The sequence below is a fragment of the Aulonocara stuartgranti genome, assembly GCF_965226115.1.
Source record: "Aulonocara stuartgranti genome assembly, chromosome: 20".
NCBI classification, from domain to species: Eukaryota; Metazoa; Chordata; class Actinopteri; order Cichliformes; family Cichlidae; genus Aulonocara; species Aulonocara stuartgranti.
This window is the reverse complement of record NC_138956.1, coordinates 28,942,439-28,964,769: the sequence shown is the minus strand read 5'-3', so window position 1 is coordinate 28,964,769 and position 22,331 is coordinate 28,942,439. Positions and strand designations below refer to the sequence as shown.

Here is a 22,331-nt window from a genome sequence, read left to right as displayed (position 1 = left end):
GTGAGTGTCCATCATTGAACAGCGCGGCGGCTGACCACACCAGCTGTCTGCCACTTACAGTGTAGTTTTGACCTTAATAGGTCACATGACAGGGTGAGGCAAGGTCTCACAGTGTTTTCACCTGAAACCTCAGGTGATCATTACAGACGCCTTTTTCACTCCTTGGCTCAAGTGACGAGGCTCGTGATTAATAGTGGGCCAACAATCCTCTTAAGAGACAACCCCCACTAGGGTTTTTTTTTTAAATTTAATTTGTATTTACATTTTTTTAATCATCTATAAGAAGATGTACATTGAAAAAAATGTGTGAATAATTTCATTTTTTTAACTTATTAAATGCATCTAAGACTAAATCAGTCAGTGAATGTATTACAGCTCTGAGACTTCAGCCCTAGGATGTCAACATCATGATAGTGCTGCTTTGCTGGGACCTCAGCAGCTCATTAAGATCCACTTAGTGCTGACGTCACTAAGCTGCTTACTGCTGCAGGTGAATGGAGGAAGGAACTGAAAAAGATTTGTTTACACTGATGTAGGACTCAAGTCTAGCAGGCAACATCATGAGCACTGTTTTATTGTAGATAGTAAATTACCTGACTGATTACTGACAATCCGGATTTTGGATTTTGTGGGCTGCCATGGAGTGCAGTGGCAAGGTAACTGCTGCTTGATTCATACAGGATGAAGATTTTGTTTGTTGAAAAAAGAAATAGGTCAGGAATACAATTAAAAGGCTCCAGTGTTCAATCCATTATGTGGCAGCACGTTTTCACAGCAGACACCATGTCATAGTGAGTGAAACAATAACTTCAGATATAAAAATTAGGATGTTTTAATGGTGTGTTTGACCTAAATTCAGCAGCACAGTCAGGACTTCTACTCCTTTTCTTACAGCTGTAAGCAGTGCTTCCATTTTCTTATTACACCGTGAGATAGTAGCAACAGAAGATAAATTTAGTCTTTGTCTTACAAATGTTTTGCATAAACACTGTTTTACAACAAGTGATTCAAAATTTATGTAAAATAATAAAGTTTGATCAGTCTTAAACTGTCAGTAAAGAAGTAAAATTGATGCATTAATATGTGGATTAGTAGTTTTTTAAGATGGTCTGCGTTTAAGGATTTAAGTACTTTTATACAGCATGCCATGCAATTTTGTGTAAAGTTGTGTTACACATCATAGGATCTGTGTACATTCGTACTATATATGCTGATGTATTTGACTGTACAGCAGAAGCAGCACTCCTGACATGACAGGGATTAGACTTTAATTTTATTACAGGCTTAGCTATAATAATAGTTAGCTTAGAAGCTATAGCCCTGCAAATGAAAGAGCAAGCACACAAATAAATATAAACTATATAAAACAAACTTTATTATAATTACTATTATTATTAATTTCTTTCCTTCACCCTGTCACATACACAATGATACAATGCTTTCATCTACACTGATAACACTTTGAAAACAAGTCAAGAAACACAGGATGTCATATTGTTAAATGGAAGGTAAAAGTATCAGCCTACAGATGGATGAGATCAGTGAAAACAAATCAAAGTGAAAAGAACAGGGCACCACTGAAGTCACTGGTTGGTGGGAGACATTACTGGCCTTCTGGTGGTCATTTTGTAGGACTATGGCAGCACTCACCCAGTTCCTGCTTGCAGAAAGAGGCAGATACCAGTACTGCTGATGGGTTTTTACCTTCTATGAACATGTCCAGCTCCCCTGTATGCTCTTGAGTCTGTTCAGGGAGACACAGCAAACCTTGTTTGCCTTGTTTGTACCATCCTGGAGGAGGTGAACTGCCTGTTCAACCTCTGTGGGGTCCAGGTTTCCTCATGCTACCAGTGGTTGCACTGACCCTAGGCAAATGTAAAACTAATCAAAAATAGTCAGAGAATATGAAGAGGGACAGATGTATTCATATTTTGGGAGTTGTCTCAGTGCTGCCCCTCTAGTGCACCTGTTGTTAATTTCATTAACACCAAAGTAGCTGAACCTGATTAACCACCCCCTCTGCTACTTAACTAACCAGATCAATAGATATATTTACACATGCCAATCGATGCATCAGGGATTAATCCATCAACGATAAACATCCTGCATCCATCCATTCAAAGTTTACACAATATTTCAATTAGAACTACAGTGCAATTCTTCTGCATTTCTTCTAATAATCCAAAATAACCTCTTTGTTCACCTAAAAAGTCTTGAAGCCATGTCTGAGTGTCAGCATCTAACTGCAATACTTCAGTCCTCCATGAAACACTTCTGTCACTCTGATGTGCTCTCTGGGGTTTGATCAGCTCACTAAGTTTGTCCATTTTGTTAAATATACACCTCACATTCCTGATGATGCTTGCTGAAACAGCTCGATTGAAATCTCATTGTTTGCTATGAAGTTCCTCCAGGATTACGATCCTCATTCTGGGTACCACAACAGTCAGAGCAATCAGCTGTTGCTGATTTCTGTTTCCAAGAGAGTACGGGAAAACGAGTAGCAGCCTGGTAAAACCTGACTTAACCAGTCAAGGTAGTGCAGGTTTTCTTCTAAATGGAAGATTGATGCTTTGATCCCTTGCTCCTGGGCAAGATACTGTACACCATGTTTCCACAATCCATCCATCAGTGAGTGTGTGAATCTTAGACAAAGCAAAGGCATATATTGAAAATGCTGTGCTGATGCATGAACGAGTTTTGCAGCTAGAGAAATAAAGTGCTACATAACTACAAAATATCAAAAGAAAATGTAACTTTTGCATGAATCAAAATGATCGAGAGAAATGAATGTTATCAAGTGATAAAGTTAATAGAATAAAAAATAGCTTCAAGAGAGCTCCAAATTTGATCTTTTTACCCACACACAGTTTTAGGAGGGTTGTAACATGATTAAAAAGGGATTTTTCCTCTTCCAACAGTAATTATCAATCTTCTCTTTCTGTCTTATAACAATAGGTGACGCCCCAGCTGATGATCACAATAGGGACAGCTGTGATTGGCTCGCTTCAGTTTGGCTACAATACTGGCGTCATCAATGCTCCTCAAAATGTGAGAGTTTCATTGTCTGAATGAAGAATGTAAAGGAGGAAAAAATATACATATTTGAAAATGTGTGAGAACAAATGGAATTAGAATAGCGATACAGTAGTTAGTTTCACTGATGAAGATCAACTCTTTTTTTTTCAGTTAAGGTTTTGAAGCTGAATCCATGTGGTATATTTACTGTTTTCACATGTATTAATTTATGTGGCTTAAACATTCCCATCTCAAACAAACGCGTCAGTGTTAAATGCTGTTAACACATAGTGAAAAGCTCCGATGACTTAAAAGAACATTTTTATGAAATCACAATGCCAGTTGCACTCCACACGATGACTTCAACAGGGTTAGCAGTTGTCCTCTGAGACCCACCACCCTGCAAGTAGATAGCCAGTGGTCACTCCAGCCTCTGCAACTCCGCTGCCTTTAAGCTGTGGCATATCATAGGCCCTGGCCTGCACAGAGAGACAAAATAACACCTCCACTATATAATTCATAGCACAAAACCCATCCATCCCAAATATATCCGGTTTCATCACATTACATACCTGCACAGAGAGACAAAATAACACAGCAGTGTTTGTAGTGTGGGCTATAAGTAGACCAGTGTATCAGTGCAATCAATTACACCTGCCTAGTAGTCCAACCACATTACAGCCATTGGCTCACCAGAAATGTGACACACACACACACACACACACACACTCCCAACCCAGTGCAACTTCACACAATAATATGGAGATGAATTAAAACAGGCACATTAGTGTACCATGTTACACTCTGGGTCTCTCCTGAATGACTGAACTTCTCACCTTATCTCTAACGCTGATTGCAGAAAACTAATTTTTACTGTGTGTATCTGCAATCCGATTCTATCGGTCATTACCCAGAGCTTGATGCCATCAGTGAGAGTAGGGACATAGAGTGACCGGTAAATTGACAGCTTTACTCAGCGCTCTTCATCTCAACAGACCAGAAAAGCACTCAAATCTGCAGTGGTGTGGAATCTCATTACCTCCCCCCTTACATGTGACCAAGAACCAGAAATACTTAAACTTCTCCACATGAGCCAACAACTTCCCGACCCTGAGTGGGCATTCTACCCTTTTCCTGCTGAGAACCATGGAGTCACATTTGGAGGTGCTGATTCTCTTTCCCGCTGCTTCAAGCCACCACCTGGTTAAGGCAAGAGAACCATGTCATCTACAAAAAGCAGCCACAAGATCCTGTAGAAGGCGTCTACCAAAGTAGAAGCCTGCTGCCACTTGGCTCCACCTACAAATTCTACCCATAAAAATTCTGAAGACTCACTGTAAACAAGTCAGACTGAATTCAATCCCAATCATATAGCACCAAAACACAACAGTTGCCCCAAGGTGCTTCATATTGTAAGGTGAAGACCCTACATTAATACAGAGAAAACTGCAATGGTCAGTAAACCCACTTTGAGCAAGCACTTGGCAACAGTGGGAAGGAAAAACGCTCTTTAACAGGAAGAATTCTACAACTGTGCAAGAGAGACAGATAATAAATATAACTAAGGATTAAATGAAGAAGAAGAAGTATTCCTTCCATACCACTGATTTTACTGTACCACTGATCCTCGGTTGAAGTCCGCGGTGCCTATACTATACAGTGTGAGTAGAGCACCCCTCCTGAGTTACCTGACATTTAGCCAGAACTGCTTTAACCTCCTAGAACCCTGCGTCCACATATTTGGACATCACATTTTGGGTTATTTAGACCAAAATACTCAATTTTGCTCTACAATGGCCTGATATCCACTTGCAAGGACATTATACTGCCACTGTTCTATCGAAATTTTAAACGAATATCCTCATTTGTGGCTCTCATTTTTCTTAGAAACAAAAATCAGGTAAAAAAAAAAAATCTGGTAATTCTTTGTTTTTACATTTATCGGGCCCCAATATGCCCAAATATCAAAAAGAAATTAAAAATGCATGCTGTGGAAGACTTTGGGTCTTAGGAGGTTAAGGCTGAAGAAAAATCATCTTTAAATTGTCACTGGGTCCCAGTGTTTGTGAGTTTCTTTGTATTTTGTTATTCATTTGTGTTCTTCATTTCAGCTTATCTAGCTAAATTCTGCCACACCTAGGTTACAGTTCATGGTTTATCAGGTTCCCCTTGTGGCTCACCCCTGTGTTTTAGTCTCCCTTATTGGTTAGTGTATCTAATCTGTCATGTCATGTCTGCGTCTTTTTATGGTTCCTGTTTTACTTTGAGGGGGTCTTGGGGTCCATGTTCATTGTTTTAGTTTCACTTCCACTGTGGCATCATTAGGTTCATTCTTGTCAGCTGTTTTTCCATGTGCCTCCATTTCCCCTAATAACCTTATGTGTGTGTTTAAGTCCTCTGTCTTCCTTTGTTCTGTATCTGTGTTCTGCGTTACCTCCATCATGTCACAGTTCTCATAGTCATTATCTTGTTTCAGTCATAGTAAAAGTCATGGTTTTCCCAGTGTGTGTTTAGATTTTCCCTCATTTTGTTTGTTGTGTTTTATGTTTGTGAGTTTCAACCCCAAAATAAAGGCTCGCTTTTTGTTCAAGTTTAGTTTTGGCTCCTCGTCTGTGTCTGCACCTAGTCCTCCTCACACACTCCACACGGTCTGCCTTTGCAGGCCGTGACATGAATGTAGCTACATACATGCGCATGAGGTATCATGTTCACCAAGTTAGAATGGTATCAGAAGGTTAATGACTGACTGTATTACTCTTACATATGACCTGTTGATGAAAGTTCTGGAGAGAAAGTTAAAGACCACCCAAGTCATGAAGTCTGAAAGAGTTGGAAATATTAGACTCTGGAAATTAAATGACAACGCAGTGTATCCAATATTTGTCTTCGTATTTCACCCTGAGCGTAAAGTATTAAATCACCAAGGGTCACTAAGCAAAAGTTGGGATTAAAGTGCTGTTGTGTACATAAGAGCTACTTCACTTTACTTTAATCTGTCTTTATGTGTCTTACAATAAGACTGTTACTGCGTACTGTTTTATGTTTTAGATCATTGAGAGCTTCTACAATGAGACATGGAGCAGCAGGTTTTCAGAGCCCATCCCTCAGACCACTCTAACAGCTCTGTGGTCTCTCTCTGTGGCCATCTTCTCTGTGGGAGGGATGTTTGGCTCCTTTTCTGTCGGTCTCTTTGTTAACCGCTTTGGCAGGTATGACTCTCTCCGTTGCTAACAAGATCTATATACATCCATATTTTTTTTTAAATTAAATTTAAAAATTAAAATTTTTTTAAAGTTTTCTTATTAAAGAGCATTTATGGTAAATTATTTTTTAAAGGAGGAACTCCATGCTCATGGCCAATGTGCTTGCATTCATTTCTGCAATATTTATGGGATTCTCCAAATTGGCTGCTTCCTTTGAGATGCTCGTTATTGGACGTTTAATTGTGGGTGTCTATTCTGGCCTGTCCACTGGTTTTGTGCCCATGTACATTGAGGAAATCTCACCCACATCTCTCCGGGGAGCATTAGGAACGCTGCATCAGCTTGGTGTAGTGATCGGCATTCTCATGGCACAGGTGAGAGCCTTACATTTTTAACCACAAAAACAGTTGATTAATAATGCGTATAATCACTTTCATAAGTTCCTAGATAATGACATATTTTTTGTGATTTTTGCCTCTGTACACTCTGCACACCACCACAGGAGAGTCCAGTGTTACAGGGCTATACTCTGCTCACATTCAGCTAAATGCTGTAAAAATATTCATTATCCACGTGCATTGTTTCGCAGTGTAGACCGCAAAAGCCACCCAAGTGTTATTCAAGGCAAAGAAACTGTATTCGCTATGACCAAGAGAGTCACCTGATTTCAATCCAATAGATTGTGCTTTCTAGTTAATGAAGACAAAATGAAGGCACAGATGCCAACAAACAAGGCAGCTGCAGTGAAGGCCTGGCAACGCATTGACAACACTGCAGTTTCTACAGGATAAGACACAACTATACTGTAGATAATTTTAGTAACTTCCAGGTAAACAGTAGAACAGCACCACCAAGGTTGGAGATGGGACAATACTGGAAGAGCATATGGGAGAAGGACGCAACACATAGCAGCAATGCTCAGTGGCTAGTGGATCTAAGAGAAGACCACAGCAACCTCCCTGAACAGGGTCCAGTAACCATCACACTGGCAGACACCCAAGATTCTCCAATATGAAGAGTCAGACAGCACCAGGCCCCGACATAGTTCGCGCCTACTGGCTGAAGAAGCTGACTGCACTCCACAAGTGTCTGGCTGCAGAAATGAACCAGCTGCTAGTGGATGAGAGACACCCAGAATGGCTAACCGAAGGCCGGACAGTCCTGATCCTCAAATACCCCCAGAAGAAACCAGTCCCATCCAATTACCAGCCAATAATCTGCCTCAGTACCACATGGGGGTTCTTGTCAGGCATCATAGTGGCTAAGCTGGATAGGCACATGGGTCAATACATTAGCAGGGCAGAGAAAGGAATTGGTAAGAATACCAGAGGCACAAAATACCAGCTACTGGTAGACCGAGCAGTCAGCCAAGACTGCAAGACTGACCAACCTATGCACTGCCAGGATTGATTACAAGAAGCCCTATGACTCGATGCCCCATACCTGGATCCTGGAACTATACAAGATCAACAGGACCCTAAAAGCCTTCATCAGGAACTCAGTGGACAAGCAGAAGAAGACAGCTGTAGTGATAGACGTAGAGATACCAAATGACAGCAAGATTAAGAAGAAGGAACACAAGAAGCTTGAGAAGTACCAAGGGCTCAGAGAAGAGCTGGAGAAGATGTGGTCCCAGTGGTAATCAGAGCACTACATGCAGTCACTCCCGAGCTCGGCGAGTGGCTCCAGCAGATCCCAGGAACAACACTGGAGATCTCTATCCAGAAGAGCACAGACCCAGAAACAGCTAAGATACTGTGCAGGACCCTCAAGCTCCCCGGCCTCTCGTAGAGGACCCGAGTTTGAAGGATAGACCGCCCGCAGGGACGAGAGGGGAATTTAATTTTTAAAAAATATATAAATGCTGACACTTCAAGCATTTGATGTCGTTACTAATTTACTGTTGTGTATATTCCAAGTCTGAAAGGGGCTTTCAAATAAGGAGTCTATTGTATACATTGTTTAGATTTTTGGGCTTGAATCCATCATGGGGAATGCATCCCTATGGCCCCTCCTACTGGGTTTTACTCTGCTACCATCTGTGCTGCAATGTGTCCTGTTGCCTCTCTGTCCTGAGAGCCCCCGATACCTCCTCATCAACTGCAACGAGGAGAACAAAGCCCGCGGCGGTAAGATGAACACACTGTCATGAGAGACGACGAAAAAATCAAATGCAATCAAACAGGAACATTTGGGGATTATAGATTACAGTACAAAGAGGCAGGCATGTTCTCAAATGTCCTGACTCCCAATGTCTAAAACTAAAAATTGCTATTCATTAGAATAAACACAGAAGAATACACACATAGACACTCAAATACACAATAGAGACTCATTGTAAACAACACCTATATCTCAAGTTACACAAATAAATCTTCTTTTATCCACACAATTTCTGCCAAAACCATCTAATATACTGCTAGACAGTTGTAACATAACATCATAGAAATAACTACTGTCTTCCAGTCCTAATTAAACTACGGGGTACTGATGACGTGAGTGAGGAAATGGAGGAGATGAAGGAGGAGAGCCAGCAGATGATGAAGGAAAAGAAGGTGACCATCCCTGAACTTTTCCGCTCCCCCGTGTACCGCCAGCCCATCTTTGTTGCCATCATGCTGCAGCTGTCACAGCAACTGTCTGGTATCAATGCTGTAAGTCAAATGAGCAAAAGAGAACTTGTGCATTCTATTGTAGTGAATGCCATCGAGTATAAAACAAAGGGTATAAGATAAAATGTTTTACATCTCTTAAGCTACATAGATTACAAATGACCTAAACAATAACTTTAACGACCATTAAGTAATGAGATCCTATTTAGTAACATGAACTACTGCTACTACTAAAATGATTAGTCATAACTCATGTTCTTGAAATCATTATTCATTAACAGTGCATTCGAGTTGAAGTGCAAGGTGTAGAGAAGAAATTCATGCACAGAAAGATATAAAGTTCAAGTATCGCACCTGTGTCTTGTGTCTGTCATCTTCTGTAGGTGTTCTACTACTCAACTATGATCTTTGAGCGAGCAGGCGTGTCCCAGCCTGTCTATGCAACTATCGGCACAGGAGTGGTCAACACTGCATTCACAGTTGTTTCTGTAAGTTGCAAAAGAACAAGTTGAAACAAAAAAATAAGCTCTATGTATATATACATATATAAATCCTATATATATCCTAGGAACAGATAAAATACTGCACAAGCTCCCAGGCCTCTGGTAGAGGACCCAGGCCTTAAGGATAGACTGCCTACAGGGACGAGAGGGGAATTTTATATTCCAGAATGAGAGAATCTCGGTCGGAGGGTAGGCGGCTAACAGAGGTGTGCAACAGTATCATTAGAAAACAGGTCCTGTATGAATAAGATACATAACTGTACATAACTGAGGATCTATAAACTGCCAAACAAAATACCAGAGCAGTGGCGTGTCTAGAAAATTTTTGTTGGGGGGGCCAGGTAGGGGCACAGATTTGGAGAAGGGTGGCCGATGTAATTGGCAGATAATGTTAAAAACAATTCTACCAACCGTTAACCATAATTCAATAATCCTATAAACCTAATAACCAAATGCACTTTTAACTCTTATTAGAATGAGATTTTAACCACTACGGTGCAAAGTTTTTAGATACTGCGTTGATAAAGTACAAGAGATACAATCAGTCAGTGTTTATTCAGCATTCAAGGACATCAATATTTGCATAGTATTTTTACTGACATGTAGTGCACATATGTTTTGGGCAAAAACATTTTTGAATATTAAAATACAAACATTTTTAACATACAATTGGCAAATTAGCCAATGCAAATGCAAAACCAATGCCTGTTTTAAAAAAAAGAAGATAATCTTCTCACAAACTGGTGTTTGATTTTGAAACAGGAAAAAAGTGGGGAAACAAATGAAAAGACGAACATTTGAATAAAACCTGAAAGCAAGTAAATACTTTCTATGCTGCCTTATGGTAAACTTTGGTAATATTGAGAACAACACTGGCTGATGATGAAATACAGTCAGCTGGCATGGTGACACTGCCAGTATTAACCTGCAGGGCTGGACTGGGAAAAAAAATCGGGCATTTTCACTACAGATTGGCCCACCAGGTATTAAAGCCATAAAGCCTTTGAATGAAAACAGATGCTGTTGTGACAGTGATGTACGCTGTCTTTTTGGTATATGTATGATTTCTATACATTTTACGTCAGATAAAAACTTTGTTCGCAAGATTCAGATAATTATTTAATAAAAGCTAAATATTTTAAATGAGAATAAGAAAGAAAAGTATTTCTTTGTGCCCTCCTCTCCCTGTTAATGCCCTACCTGGCCCCCTGGAAACACTTTGCTAGACCCGCCCCTGCACAGTTACCAGCTGTCAGCTACATAGAAAAGGATCCTGGTGTTATTTGTCTCTCAGAAACAGTTCATAACTTCCCTTCAACTCATTCATGTCACCTAAAAGGTAAACCTGTTTCTCCATCACAGCTCTGATGATTCAGTAAGGACATCTCCTGGTTTCATCCTCATGTTTCCCTCTCACCACATATCCAAACCGACATCATGACCAGCAGCTTTACAGCTGTGGCTCCAGCAAACATCAGCTGATACTAGAAAGTAATATTAAATAAATTCTAACAACAGCTGATCAAGCTTAAACGTGCTGCTGTTGTTTAGCGCGACATCCGCTGGTTTCCTCTTTCTGGCGCAAAGTGGGCGATAAACAAACAAGAGAGACGATCAGCTGATCATTGATCAGTTTCATGATTGAAGTAGCAATAGAAGAGGGAGGGGAGATAAGAGAAGAGGCAGCTGTGCAGCGTAACGACAGAATAACTCCAGCTTTGTGTCTTTTTCCATCCTAGCTGAAGTACGGGACAAACTGCGTCTCTTCTCAGCTCAATACGAAACGTGTAATATTTTCTCTGAATGGGGGACCATTCCATTTTTTAAGGAGCTGTTGGCAACTCTACTAATTAACCTTATGAATAAAATAAAGTTCACTATCAATAACATCATAGCAACCGAACAGCTGTATAGAAACTCCGTCATGCTAGCTCACGCAGTACGAGGTATTGTAACTGACTGTAAAAAGTCAGCACAACGAAAATAAACTCCACCTAAACTTGGTTTATATCTGACCCAGATAGACTGCAGGTCATAACTTCTTACCTGAAGTTCAGTTCACCTGACACTCGGACCGGCGGCCGCCTCGGGGCTCTCCTCCTGCTTCACCTTCCCTCATCCACCTGTTGCCTCTGTGGAAGCTCCGCCACAGCCACCACCAAACAACTGAGTTATTTTTACACATCGACCTGCATCTGGCCAATCCACCACCTCTCATGTTCATGCCGTTACAAAAAAAAAAAAAAAAGTCATCAGCCCACCATGCAAACGTCCGATGGCCAGTCCAGCTATGTTAACTTGTTAATCTTTTGCTGAAAAAATGTTTTCTGCGGTGCCGTCTTTCGTGCTTGGCTCTCCTACCTTTGCTAACATGATGCGCATAGAGCAGAAGCCGGTGCTGCATTCACTTACCCTCGGATATCTGAGCTTCACTGTGAAACCATAATCGTACATTTGATATTTCATTAAATTTTATTGTTTTAGCTTCGGGGTGGCACCTGGGGTGGCCAGTCTGGTTGGGGGGGGTGGCCTGTGCCCCCCCAGGCCACCCCGCTGGACACGCCATTGTACCAGAGGTCAAAAGAATAAATAGCCTGTCCTCCAAAGACCTATCCAGGGTACAGTCCCAGCTGCATGGGAACAATAGTACAAGAGCAGACCCATGAAGAGCTAATACTGAGCAATGTTGGAAAAACACACAGGAGGAAGGAATTCTCGTGGAAGACCTAAACCAATACCAGGTGGATAGCTGGGAGAAATGATTAAGGAAGAGAAAAGATTTTGGTATACCGCGGTGTTCTTTTTAGCCTCCAGAGCTGTAAACTGGCTACATTTATAAAATGTATCATTTATACTAAGGAAGGCTGAGTACCTAAACATGTAACACACTGAGCAGGAAAGTGCAGCTAGCTAGTTGGTTATGAACTAAGCTAAGCTGACAAATCCCTAAAGTCACAGTGAATGAATACTGTGAATATTAGATAGATTCAACAGAGAGTGTGCTTTGAATAAGGCACATGAAGATTAAACTATAATAATAACAATAATAATAAAAATACATGTTATTTAAAGGCGCCATCCTCCTGCAAGTCCACCACCCGCAGGAGGCGCCATAGGGGGTCGTGTGCATTGTGTGGTGGGCAGCGGCCAGGAGTGGAGGCCCTGGTGGACTGATCCAAGACTGGCATTTGGGACATGGAATGTCACCTCTCTGGTGGGGAAGGAGCCTGAGTTAGTCCGTGAGGTTGAATGTTCCTGGCTAGATATAGTCAGGCTCACCTCAACGCATGGCTTGGGCTCTGGAACCAGTCCCCTGGTATTTTAATATCTCCTTGGCTTACTGCCTGTATGTTGGGGTTCCTCCCGGTGGATGAGAGGGTTTGTTCCCTGCACCTTTGGGTCGGGGAACAGGTCCTGACTGTCATCTGCGCTTATGCGCTGAGTGGCAGCTCAGAGTACCCAGCCTTTTTAGAGTCCCTGGGTGGGGTGCTGGAAGATGCTCCGCCTGTTGTCCTAATGGGGGACTTCAATGCTCACGTGGGTAACGACAGCGAGAACTGGAGGGGCGTGATCTGAACCCAAGTGATGTTTTGTTATTGCACTTCTGTGCAAACCACAGTTTGGCCATAACGAACACCATGTTCGAACATAAGAGTGTCCAAAGTGCACGTGGCACCAGGACGCTCTAGGCTGCAGGTTGATGATCGATTCTGTAATCATATCACCAGAGCTGCGGCCATATGTTCTCGACACTCGGGTAAAGAGAGGGGCTGATCTGTCAACTGAAACCCACCTGGTGGTGAGTTGGATTAGACGATGGGGGAGAACACTGGACAGACCCGGTGCACCTAAACGTATAGTGAGGGTGTGCTGTGAACGCCTAGCAGGCTGTGCTAACTGTGCTGTGGCCGCAAGGTGGTTGGTGCCTTGGCTAGCCCAATAGGACAAGTGGAATGTGGCTCCGGCAGTGGCTGAAGCAAATACTCAGGTGTGGGAGGAGTTCGAAGAGGCCATGGAAAAAGACTTTCAGACTGCCTCGAAGAGATCCTGGCAAACCGTCAGGCGACTCAGGAGGCTGTATGTGGTACTGCGTATAGTGCTGGTGGAGCGCTACTGACTTCGACTGCGAAAATTGTTGGGCGGTGGAAGGACCTCCTCAATCCCACTGACATGTCTTACGAGGAGGAAGCAGAGTCTGGGGATGAGGGAGGTGACCTGCCAATTTTTGGGGGTGAGGTCACTGAGGCAGTTAAACAACTCCTTAGTGGCAGTGCCCCTGGTGTGCATGAGGTCCGCCCTGAGTTCCTGAAGGCTCTGAATGTTGTAGGGCTGTCCTGGCTGACACGCCCCTGCAATGTTGTGTAGAGGTCAGGGGCAGTACCCCTGGACTGCAGACCGGGGTGGTGGTCCCCATTTTTAAGAAGGGAAGAAGGGAACTGGAGATCAACAGATGGATTGGTGCTGCGGCTGCAGTGATGCAGATGCTGTACCGGTCTGTTGTGGTGAAGAGAGAGCTGAGCGTAAAAGCGAAGCCCTCAATTTACCGGTCGATCTACGCCCCTACCCTCACCTATGGTCAGGAGCTGTGGGTAGTGACCGAAAGAATGATATCGCGGATACAAGCAGCGGAAATGAGCTTATTCTGAAGGGTGGCTGACTTCTCCCTTAGGGATAGGGTGAGAAGTTCAGTCACCAGAGAGGGGCCCAGAGTAGAGCCGCTGCTCCTCCACATTGAAAGAAGCCAGTTGAGGTGGTTCAGGCATCTGACAAGGATGCCTCCTGGGCAATGTTTCCTCTAATTTAACTAACTCCCTGAGCGGTCCCTTGGACCACTGTGAGCAACATTAGACGTGTGCACTGTGGACACGCCGCATCGAATCCATCCAAGTTACATGGTTTATTAAAATAATCAAATTACAGCATTTACATTTATGTTAGACTACTTTTAATTAACTGCTTTAGTCCACTTACAATGAGAATTAAAAAAAAATCTTGTTCATGACCTGTGTAGTATGTTAACACTATTACAAGTAAAAATAACTTGAACTCCAATTTTGAAAACAAAATTTTCTTTCTTTCTTTCTTTCTTTCTTTCTTTCTTTATAAAGCTCTGACTTGTATTATGAGTCTGTGGTCTGGGAGAGAGTCCTGTAGCTCTCTGTCTGCAAAATACAGTATATTCAATTCAATTCAATTTTATTTATATAGCGCCAAATCACAACAAACGTCGCCTCAAGGCGCTTCATAGATACAGATATAATGAGCAATGCTGGGCAATTAATTATATAGTTACTTCTTCAAAAAAGTAACTGAGTTATGCAAACAACAAAGTTTTTTGCAGCAGTTTACCTAAAAATGCAGCCAAGGCGTTTTTTAAAATAAACATTTTAAACTATTTACAGAACAATCAGCTGTTCTGCATCAAATTTGATGCCACACAAATTATTTGTGTCACTCCAAAAATAATTTCTGTCCACTATGAGATAAAGGAGAACATCAAAAGCCTGATACCTGCAGGCCTGACAACAGGAGATGTATCACTCCTGTAACACCTGTAACATTCAGTAGTCGCCGTATTGTTCTGACACACACAACAAAACTATTTACTACACTACACACTAACTGCACAAGATTTTCCCTAAATGTCGCAAATCTCTCACATCTCAAAACACCGCAGTCACTCCTAAAACTTCCCCCTCCCTAAACAACTATGTGCCATGTTGCCATAACATTTTCTGATTGGTCGACATGGTACATTTTACGACCAATAGGAAAGGGTGGGGGTTTTTCTTGGATTTGGCTTTGACCGTTTCTTCCCGCAGTAAATATAAACAATGATAGTATTCAGGAAGAAAACCAAACATTTCATATATTTTTATCTTTGGTTTTACGTGGCCTATCAACACAATTTAAAAACTGGTATAAAGTCAACACATTTTCCGTCAATTGTTCTGTCTGTCCTGCTCACATCTCCAATAGTTGTACACGTTGTCATTTACGTGGCTTCACTCCACATCAGCCACGCCGCTTTGCTAGCTAAAGCACCGGTGTCGGCACATAAGGACGCTGTCATAGACGAAGTTGATTAGCTGCCTATATACGAATGTGAATCGCATAATTGGCTGGACTATGGGATAAGGTGACATCGTTCTAATCCCATACTGGAGCAGCCAGTCACTCACTGACTAACACTGCAAAACAGAATTGTTAAAGTATTAATTTTAATTTCAATTCAGGTTAGATTTTCTGTGCGCAGAGACCGTGCCACCAGTGCGCAATTATGCATGCGCGCAGCTTGGAGGGAACATTGCTCCTGGGCGCCTCCTGGGTGCGGTGTTCCAGGCATGTCTCACCGGGACGGGACCCGGTGCACACCCAAGACACACTGGAGAGATTATATCTCTCGGCTGGCCAGGGAACACCTTAGTGCAGCGGTCCCCAACCTTTTTTGCGCCACGGACCGGTTTATGCCCGACAATATTTTCATGGACCGGCCTTTAAGGTGTCGCGGATAAATACAACAAAATAAAACTAGTACCGGTACCGAAAAAAAAGAAAATTTATTCATAACACACGTGAAAAGACCCAGGAAAACAGAGTAAATGATAAAAACGATAACAAAATAACGCTGAAAACCGATAAAAACCCTGAAAACTATACATTTCATACCTGAGCCTCAACTCTCGCGGCCCGGTACCAAACGACTCACGGACCGGTACCGGTCTGAGGCCCGGGGGTTGGGGACCGCTGCCTTAGTGTTCCACCGGACAAGCTAGAGGAGGTGGCTGGGGTTGAGGGAGGTCTGGGCTTCTCTACTTAGGCTGCTGCCCCGCTACCAAGCCCCGGATAAGTGGAAGAAGATTAATGGATGGATGGATGGATTGATGGATGGATGGATTTCAGGTTTCAGAGCTCAGCACAGCACAGAAACAGCTTTAGTGAAGGTTACAAATGATCTTCTTATGGCCTCTGACAGTGGACTCATCTCTGTGCTTGTCCTGCTAGACCTCAGTGCAGCGTTCGATACTGTTGATCATAATATCCTATTAGAGCGATTAGAACATGCTGTAGGTATTACAAGTACTGCACTGCAGTGGTTTGTATCATATCTATCTAATAGACTCCAATTCGTGCATGTAAATGGAGAGTCCTCTTCACACACTGAGGTTAATTATGGAGTTCCACAGGGTTCAGTGCTAGGACCAATTCTGTTTACATTATACATGCTTCCCTTAGGCAGTATCATTAGAAGACATAGCATACATTTTCACTGCTATGCAGATGACACCCAGCTCTATCTGTCCATGAAGCCAGATAACACACACCAATTAGTTAAACTGCAGGAATGTCTTAAAGACATAAAGACCTGGATGGCCGCTAACTTTCTGCTTCTTAATTCAGATAAAACTGAGGTTATTGTACTCGGCCCTGAAAATCTTAGAAATATGGTATCTAATCAGATTCTTACTCTGGATGGCATTACCTTGGCCTCCAGTAACGCGGTGAGGAACCTTGGAGTCATTTTTGACCAGGACATGTCCTTCAATGCACATATTAAACAAATATGTAAGACTGCTTTCTTCCATTTGCGCAACATCTCTAAAATTAGAAATATCCTGTCTCAGAGTGACGCTGAAAAACTAGTTCATGCATTTATTACTTCCAGGCTGGACTACTGTAATTCATTATTATCAGGATGTCCAAAAAACTCACTGAAAAGCCTTCAGCTAATCCAAAATGCTGCAGCAAGAGTCCTGACAGGGACTAGAAAGAGAGAGCATATTTCTCCTGTTTTGGCTTCCCTTCATTGGCTTCCTGTTAAATCCAGAATTGAATTCAAAATCCTGCTCCTCACATACAAGGTCTTAAATAATCAGGCCCCATCTTATCTTAATGACCTTGTAGTACCATATCACCCTATTAGAGCGCTCCGCTCTCGCTCTGCAGGCCTACTTGTTGTTCCTAGAGTATTTAAAAGTAGAATGGGAGGGAGAGCCTTCAGTTTTCAGGCCCCTCTTCTGTGGAACCAGCTTCCAGTTTGGATTCGGGAGACAGACACTATCTCTACTTTTAAGATTAAGCTTAAAACTTTCCTTTTTTCTAAAGCATATAGTTAGGGCTGGACCAGGTGACCCTGAATCCTCCCTTTGTTATGCTGCAATAGATGTAGGCTGCCGGGGGATTCCCATGATGCATTGAGTTTTTCCTTTCCAGTCACCTTTCTCACTCACTATGTATTAATAGACCTCTCTGCATTGAATCATATCTGTTATTAACCTCTGTCTCTCTTCCACAGCATGTCTTTATCCTGTCTTCCTTCTCTCACCCCAACCGGTCGCAGCAGATGGCCGCCCCTCCCTGAGCCTGGTTCTGCCGGAGGTTTCTTCCTGTTAAAAGGGAGTTTTTCCTTCCCACTGTCGCCAAAGTGCTTGCTCATAGGGGGTCATATGATTGTTGGGTTTTTCTCTGTATCTATGAAGCGCCTTGAGGCGACTTTTGTTGTGATTTGGCGCTATATAAATAAAATTGAATTGAATTGAATTGAATTGATAATATGAAATAAGATGTTATCTAAAAGTTTCAATGAAATGGGCTACACAGATAAACAACACAAAACACCACTGTGCATTGCAACAGGAACAGGAAGTGACACTGTGTCGCAGAGAGAGCCAACACCAAGTGAAACTACCCAATGAATAAGAGAAAGGAAATCTGATTTTATTAAATGAAATATGGCATCACAGAAGTTCTGGCACAATCTTGTGCTTTTAATGTGTAACATTATAACATATAATGGAGTCGTTATATGCTGGAGTCAGTGTCCGATGACCTCGAGTCACTGAGCGCAGCACAGGCATGACATGTCCTATCTGTGGTTTGGTGAATTAAGGTTTGCGTGAAGCCCAAGTCCACTTGTGGCTCTCGTGAACCCCCTTGGCATCTTACTAGAACGCTATATATTCCTCTCAGCAACACAGAATACTGGACTGAACGTAGCATCTCAAGCTGGTGCTGGTTCACCACCACCTGCTCTGCTGCATAGAGGCTAGCTCTGCTACCATCTTTGCCAGTGCCTGGACTGGCTGCGTGGGTTGTGGGTACATCATGTTGCACTGAGTTTTATGAGTTTTAAGTTTTATTCCATATATTTTGGGGGATTTTTTAAGTACTGTTGAACAGTAGATGATTATATTACTGTTTTTATGATGGTTTCCTTTGGGCATTTTAAATATTAAATTTTTTATTAATGGATTACAGTTATGATCCATTGATATTACCTCCACTGTGAATACTGGTATTATGTTTGGTTTATGTTGTCATTTTGTAACATCTGTATGTCTTGTAGTTGTTTGTGGTGGAGCGTATGGGCAGGAGACCCCTTCACCTCATTGGTCTGATGGGAATGGCCGTTTCAGCAGTTTTTCTAACCGTGGCCATGGCATTGTTGGTAAGTGTTTGTGGTCACCATTACTGAAAGCAGGCCTTTTGAATTAAAGGGTAGGAGTGCTACAATGTTACTGTAGATCAGGGGTCCCCAATCCCATACCACGAGGGCCGGTGTCCCTGCAGGTTTTAGATGTGTCCCTGATCCATCACAGCTGATTTAAAGGCTAAATTACCTCCTCAACATGTCTTGAAGTTCTCCAGAGGCCTGGTAATTAACTAACCATGTGATTCAGGTGTGTTGACCCAGGGTGAGATCTAAAACCTGCAGGGACACCGGCCCTCGTGGACTGGGATTGGGGACCCCTGCTGTAGATCAAGAGTAATAAAAATCTGACCATGTAAAAAAAATAGACCATGAAACTGATCATTTTCTGTGATATGCTTTGCTCTAAGGACCAGCTAAAGTGGATGTCTTACATTAGCATTGTGGCCATCTTCAGTTTTGTAGCCTTTTTTGAAATTGGCCCTGGCCCCATCCCATGGTTTATTGTGGCTGAACTCTTCAGCCAAGGGCCCCGTCCTGCTGCCATTGCAGTTGCTGGTTTCTCCAATTGGTCTGCCAACTTCTTAGTGGGGATGTGCTTCCAGTACATTGAGGTAAGACAGCTTTTATTTAAAATTTTGTTTGTTTGTTTTGGGGCTCCTATTTTCAGTTGTACAACTGAGTGCTTTTGCTCCATGGATTAGACAACAACAGATTCAGTTGGCTACAGGTATAATCCGGTGAACATAAAAACTCTGTAAATATGCACTCTAACAACAGAAGATCCAATCAGAATTCATAATTCAGTTTGAATTGACTGCCCTTAAAAGACAAAGAGCCAATTTTTTTTTTTAAATAAATTTGGTATTCAAGCAATACACTCTCAGCACCGGTCTAGGAAAGTCCTGTTCTGTGAGTGTCTTGCGGACCATTTGTATTTCAATTTCTATAGCTCCAATTCATACACACACACACACACACACACACACACACACACACATATATATATATATATATATATATATATATATATATATATATATATACAGTGGGGCAAAAAAGTATTTAGTCAGCCACCGATTGTGCAAGTTCCCCCACTTAAAATGATGACAGAGGTCAGTAATTTGCACCAGAGGTACACTTCAACTGTGAGAGACAGAATGTGAAAAAAAAATCCATGAATCCACATGGTAGGATTTGTAAAGAATTTATTCGTAAATCAGGGTGGAAAATAAGTATTTGGTCACCTCAAACAAGGAAAATCTCTGGCTCTCACAGACCTGTAACGTCTTCTGTAAGAAGCTTTTCTGTCCCCCACTCGTTACCTGTATGAATGGCACCTGTTTGAACTCATCATCTGTATAAAAGACACCTGTCCACAGCCTCAAACAGTCAGACTCCAAACTCCGCCATGGCCAAGACCAAAGAGCTTTCGAAGGACACCAGGAAAAGTATTGTAGACCTGCACCAGACTGGGAAGAGTGAATCTACAATAGGCAAGCAGCTTGGTGTGAAAAAATCAACTGTGGGAGCAATCATCAGAAAATGGAAGACATACAAGACCACTGATAATCTCCCTCGATCTGGGGCTCCACACAAGATCTCATCCCGTGGGGTCAAAATGATCATGAGAACGGTGAACAAAGATCCCAGAACCACACGGGGGGACCTGGTGAATGACCTGCAGAGAGCTGGGACCAAAGTAACAAAGGTCACCATCAGTAACACACTACAACGGCAGGGAATCAAATCCCGCAGTGCCAGACGTGTTCCGCTGCTGAAGCCAGTGCATGTCCAGGCCCGTCTGAAGTTTGCCAGAGAGCACATGGATGATACAGCAGAGGATTGGGAGAATGTCATGTGGTCAGATGAAACCAAAGTAGAACTTTTTGGTATAAACTCAACTCGTCGTGTTTGGAGGAAGAAGAATACTGAGTTGCATCCCAAGAACACCATACCTACTGTGAAGCATGGGGGTGGAAACATCATGCTATGGGGCTGTTTTTCTGCCAAGGGGACAGGACGACTGATCCGTGTTAAGGACAGAATGAATGGGGCCATGTATCGTGAGATTTTGAGCCAAAACCTCCTTCCATCAGTGAGAACTTTGAAGATGAAACGAGGCTGGGTCTTCCAACATGACAATTATCCAAAACACACCGCCCGGGCAACAAAGGAGTGGCTCCGTAAGAAGCATTTGAAAGTCCTGGAGTGGCCTAGCCAGTCTCCAGACCTCAACCCCATAGAAAATCTGTGGCGGGAGTTGAAAGTCCGTGTTCCTCGGCGACAGCCCCAAAACATCACTGCTCTCGAGAAGATCTGCATGGAGGAATGGGCCAAAATACCAGCTACTGTGTGTGCAAACCTGGTAAAGACCTATAGTAAACGTTTGACCTCTGTTATTGCCAACAAAGGTTATGTTACAAAGTATTGAGTTGTATTTTTGTTATTGACCAAATACTTATTTTCCACCCTGATTTACGAATAAATTCTTTACAAATCCTACCATGTGGATTCATGGATTTTTTTTTTCACATTCTGTCTCTCACAGTTGAAGTGTACCTCTGGTGCAAATTACTGACCTCTGTCATCATTTTAGGTGGGGGAACTTGCACAATCGGTGGCTGACTAAATACTTTTTTGCCCCACTGTATATACATATATATATATATATATATATATATATATATATATATATATATATATATATATATATATATATATATATATAAAATGTATAATGTAATTATTAGCTTGTTGTCTGCAACAACAACAGAATTGAGCCTTTCCCTTTAATCCAGCAACTCTGTGGCCCCTACGTCTTCATCATCTTCACCATCTTGCTGCTCGGCTTCTTCGTCTTCACCTACTTCAAGGTTCCAGAAACTAAGGGCTGCACTTTTGATGAGATTGCAGCGGGCTTCCGCCAGACAGCAGGTCAGGGATCTGACAAGTACTCAGCCCCGGAAGAATTCAACACCCTGAGGGGGGATGACCCTGATCTTTGAAAGTTTGTTCATGTAGGGACCACTGTTGTCCATGTTTTAGATATTTCATCCATTAATGTTAGAGCCAGTAATCCACAGTGTAGGGGCTTTCACACAGAGTTACCATGGGCTTGATCTGTAGCACAGCAAACTGTTGGTCACTAGTAAAAATGACATCCCAGTAGGCATTCAAAATGAACCAAGTGTCATTTTGTAACAGAAAAAAGCCGGGTTAAGTATATGGAATCACTATATAGAACCCTCTCCTTATTTATTACGGGAAATAGAGTTTTGAACCTTTTTTTTCTTTTTGCCCACACGTCTCTTTCAGTTTTGGAGTTAATGATATAAAACATTAGATGGACTGTTTCATGTTTGATAGGTGACAGAAAATCTTGGTTGTGTGCTTTTTTATATACATTTGATTTTGTTTAATAATTAAGACTTTAGTCAAACGTAATATGTTAGAACTACAAATGTGTTTACATGTGTGTCAAACAGAGAAAATGAAACTTAACAAAGTTTAATAATTGATTTTTTTTGTCTTTCTGAGTTATTAAATTAATACCTATAAAATG

General features: G+C 42.1%; 1 protein-coding gene and 1 long non-coding RNA gene across 3 annotated transcripts in view; one reads left to right on the top strand and one right to left on the bottom strand.

The window, feature by feature from the left end:
* The window catches only part of LOC309696969, a 137,028-nt gene extending 125,184 nt beyond the window's left edge, over nucleotides 1-11,844 (bottom strand). The window contains exon 1 of one of the 2 annotated variants that reach the window (XR_014273709.1): nucleotides 11,383-11,844. This is a non-coding gene — a long non-coding RNA (uncharacterized lncRNA). The remainder of the gene's footprint in view (nucleotides 1-11,382) is intronic. The other variant, XR_014273710.1, reaches the window with a different exon arrangement.
* Nucleotides 512-22,331, top strand: LOC309696951 (solute carrier family 2, facilitated glucose transporter member 1-like). The gene is made up of 10 exons (XM_082518502.1): nucleotides 512-656; nucleotides 2,959-3,051; nucleotides 6,067-6,227; nucleotides 6,355-6,595; nucleotides 8,188-8,350; nucleotides 8,688-8,875; nucleotides 9,217-9,321; nucleotides 18,683-18,784; nucleotides 19,177-19,380; nucleotides 21,568-22,331. The coding sequence occupies exons 1-10, from the start codon at nucleotides 639-641 to the stop codon at nucleotides 21,772-21,774; spliced, it is 1,482 nt and encodes a 493-aa protein (XP_082374628.1). The 5' UTR covers nucleotides 512-638; the 3' UTR covers nucleotides 21,775-22,331.

Bases quoted from the DNA above. Each gene is read 5' to 3' on its own strand.
- LOC309696951 (XM_082518502.1), top strand. The intron at 6,596-8,187 runs GTGAGAGCCTTA...TACATTGTTTAG, and splicing joins TCGGCATTCTCATGGCACAG to ATTTTTGGGCTTGAATCCAT. The intron at 19,381-21,567 runs GTAAGACAGCTT...CCTTTAATCCAG, and splicing joins TGTGCTTCCAGTACATTGAG to CAACTCTGTGGCCCCTACGT.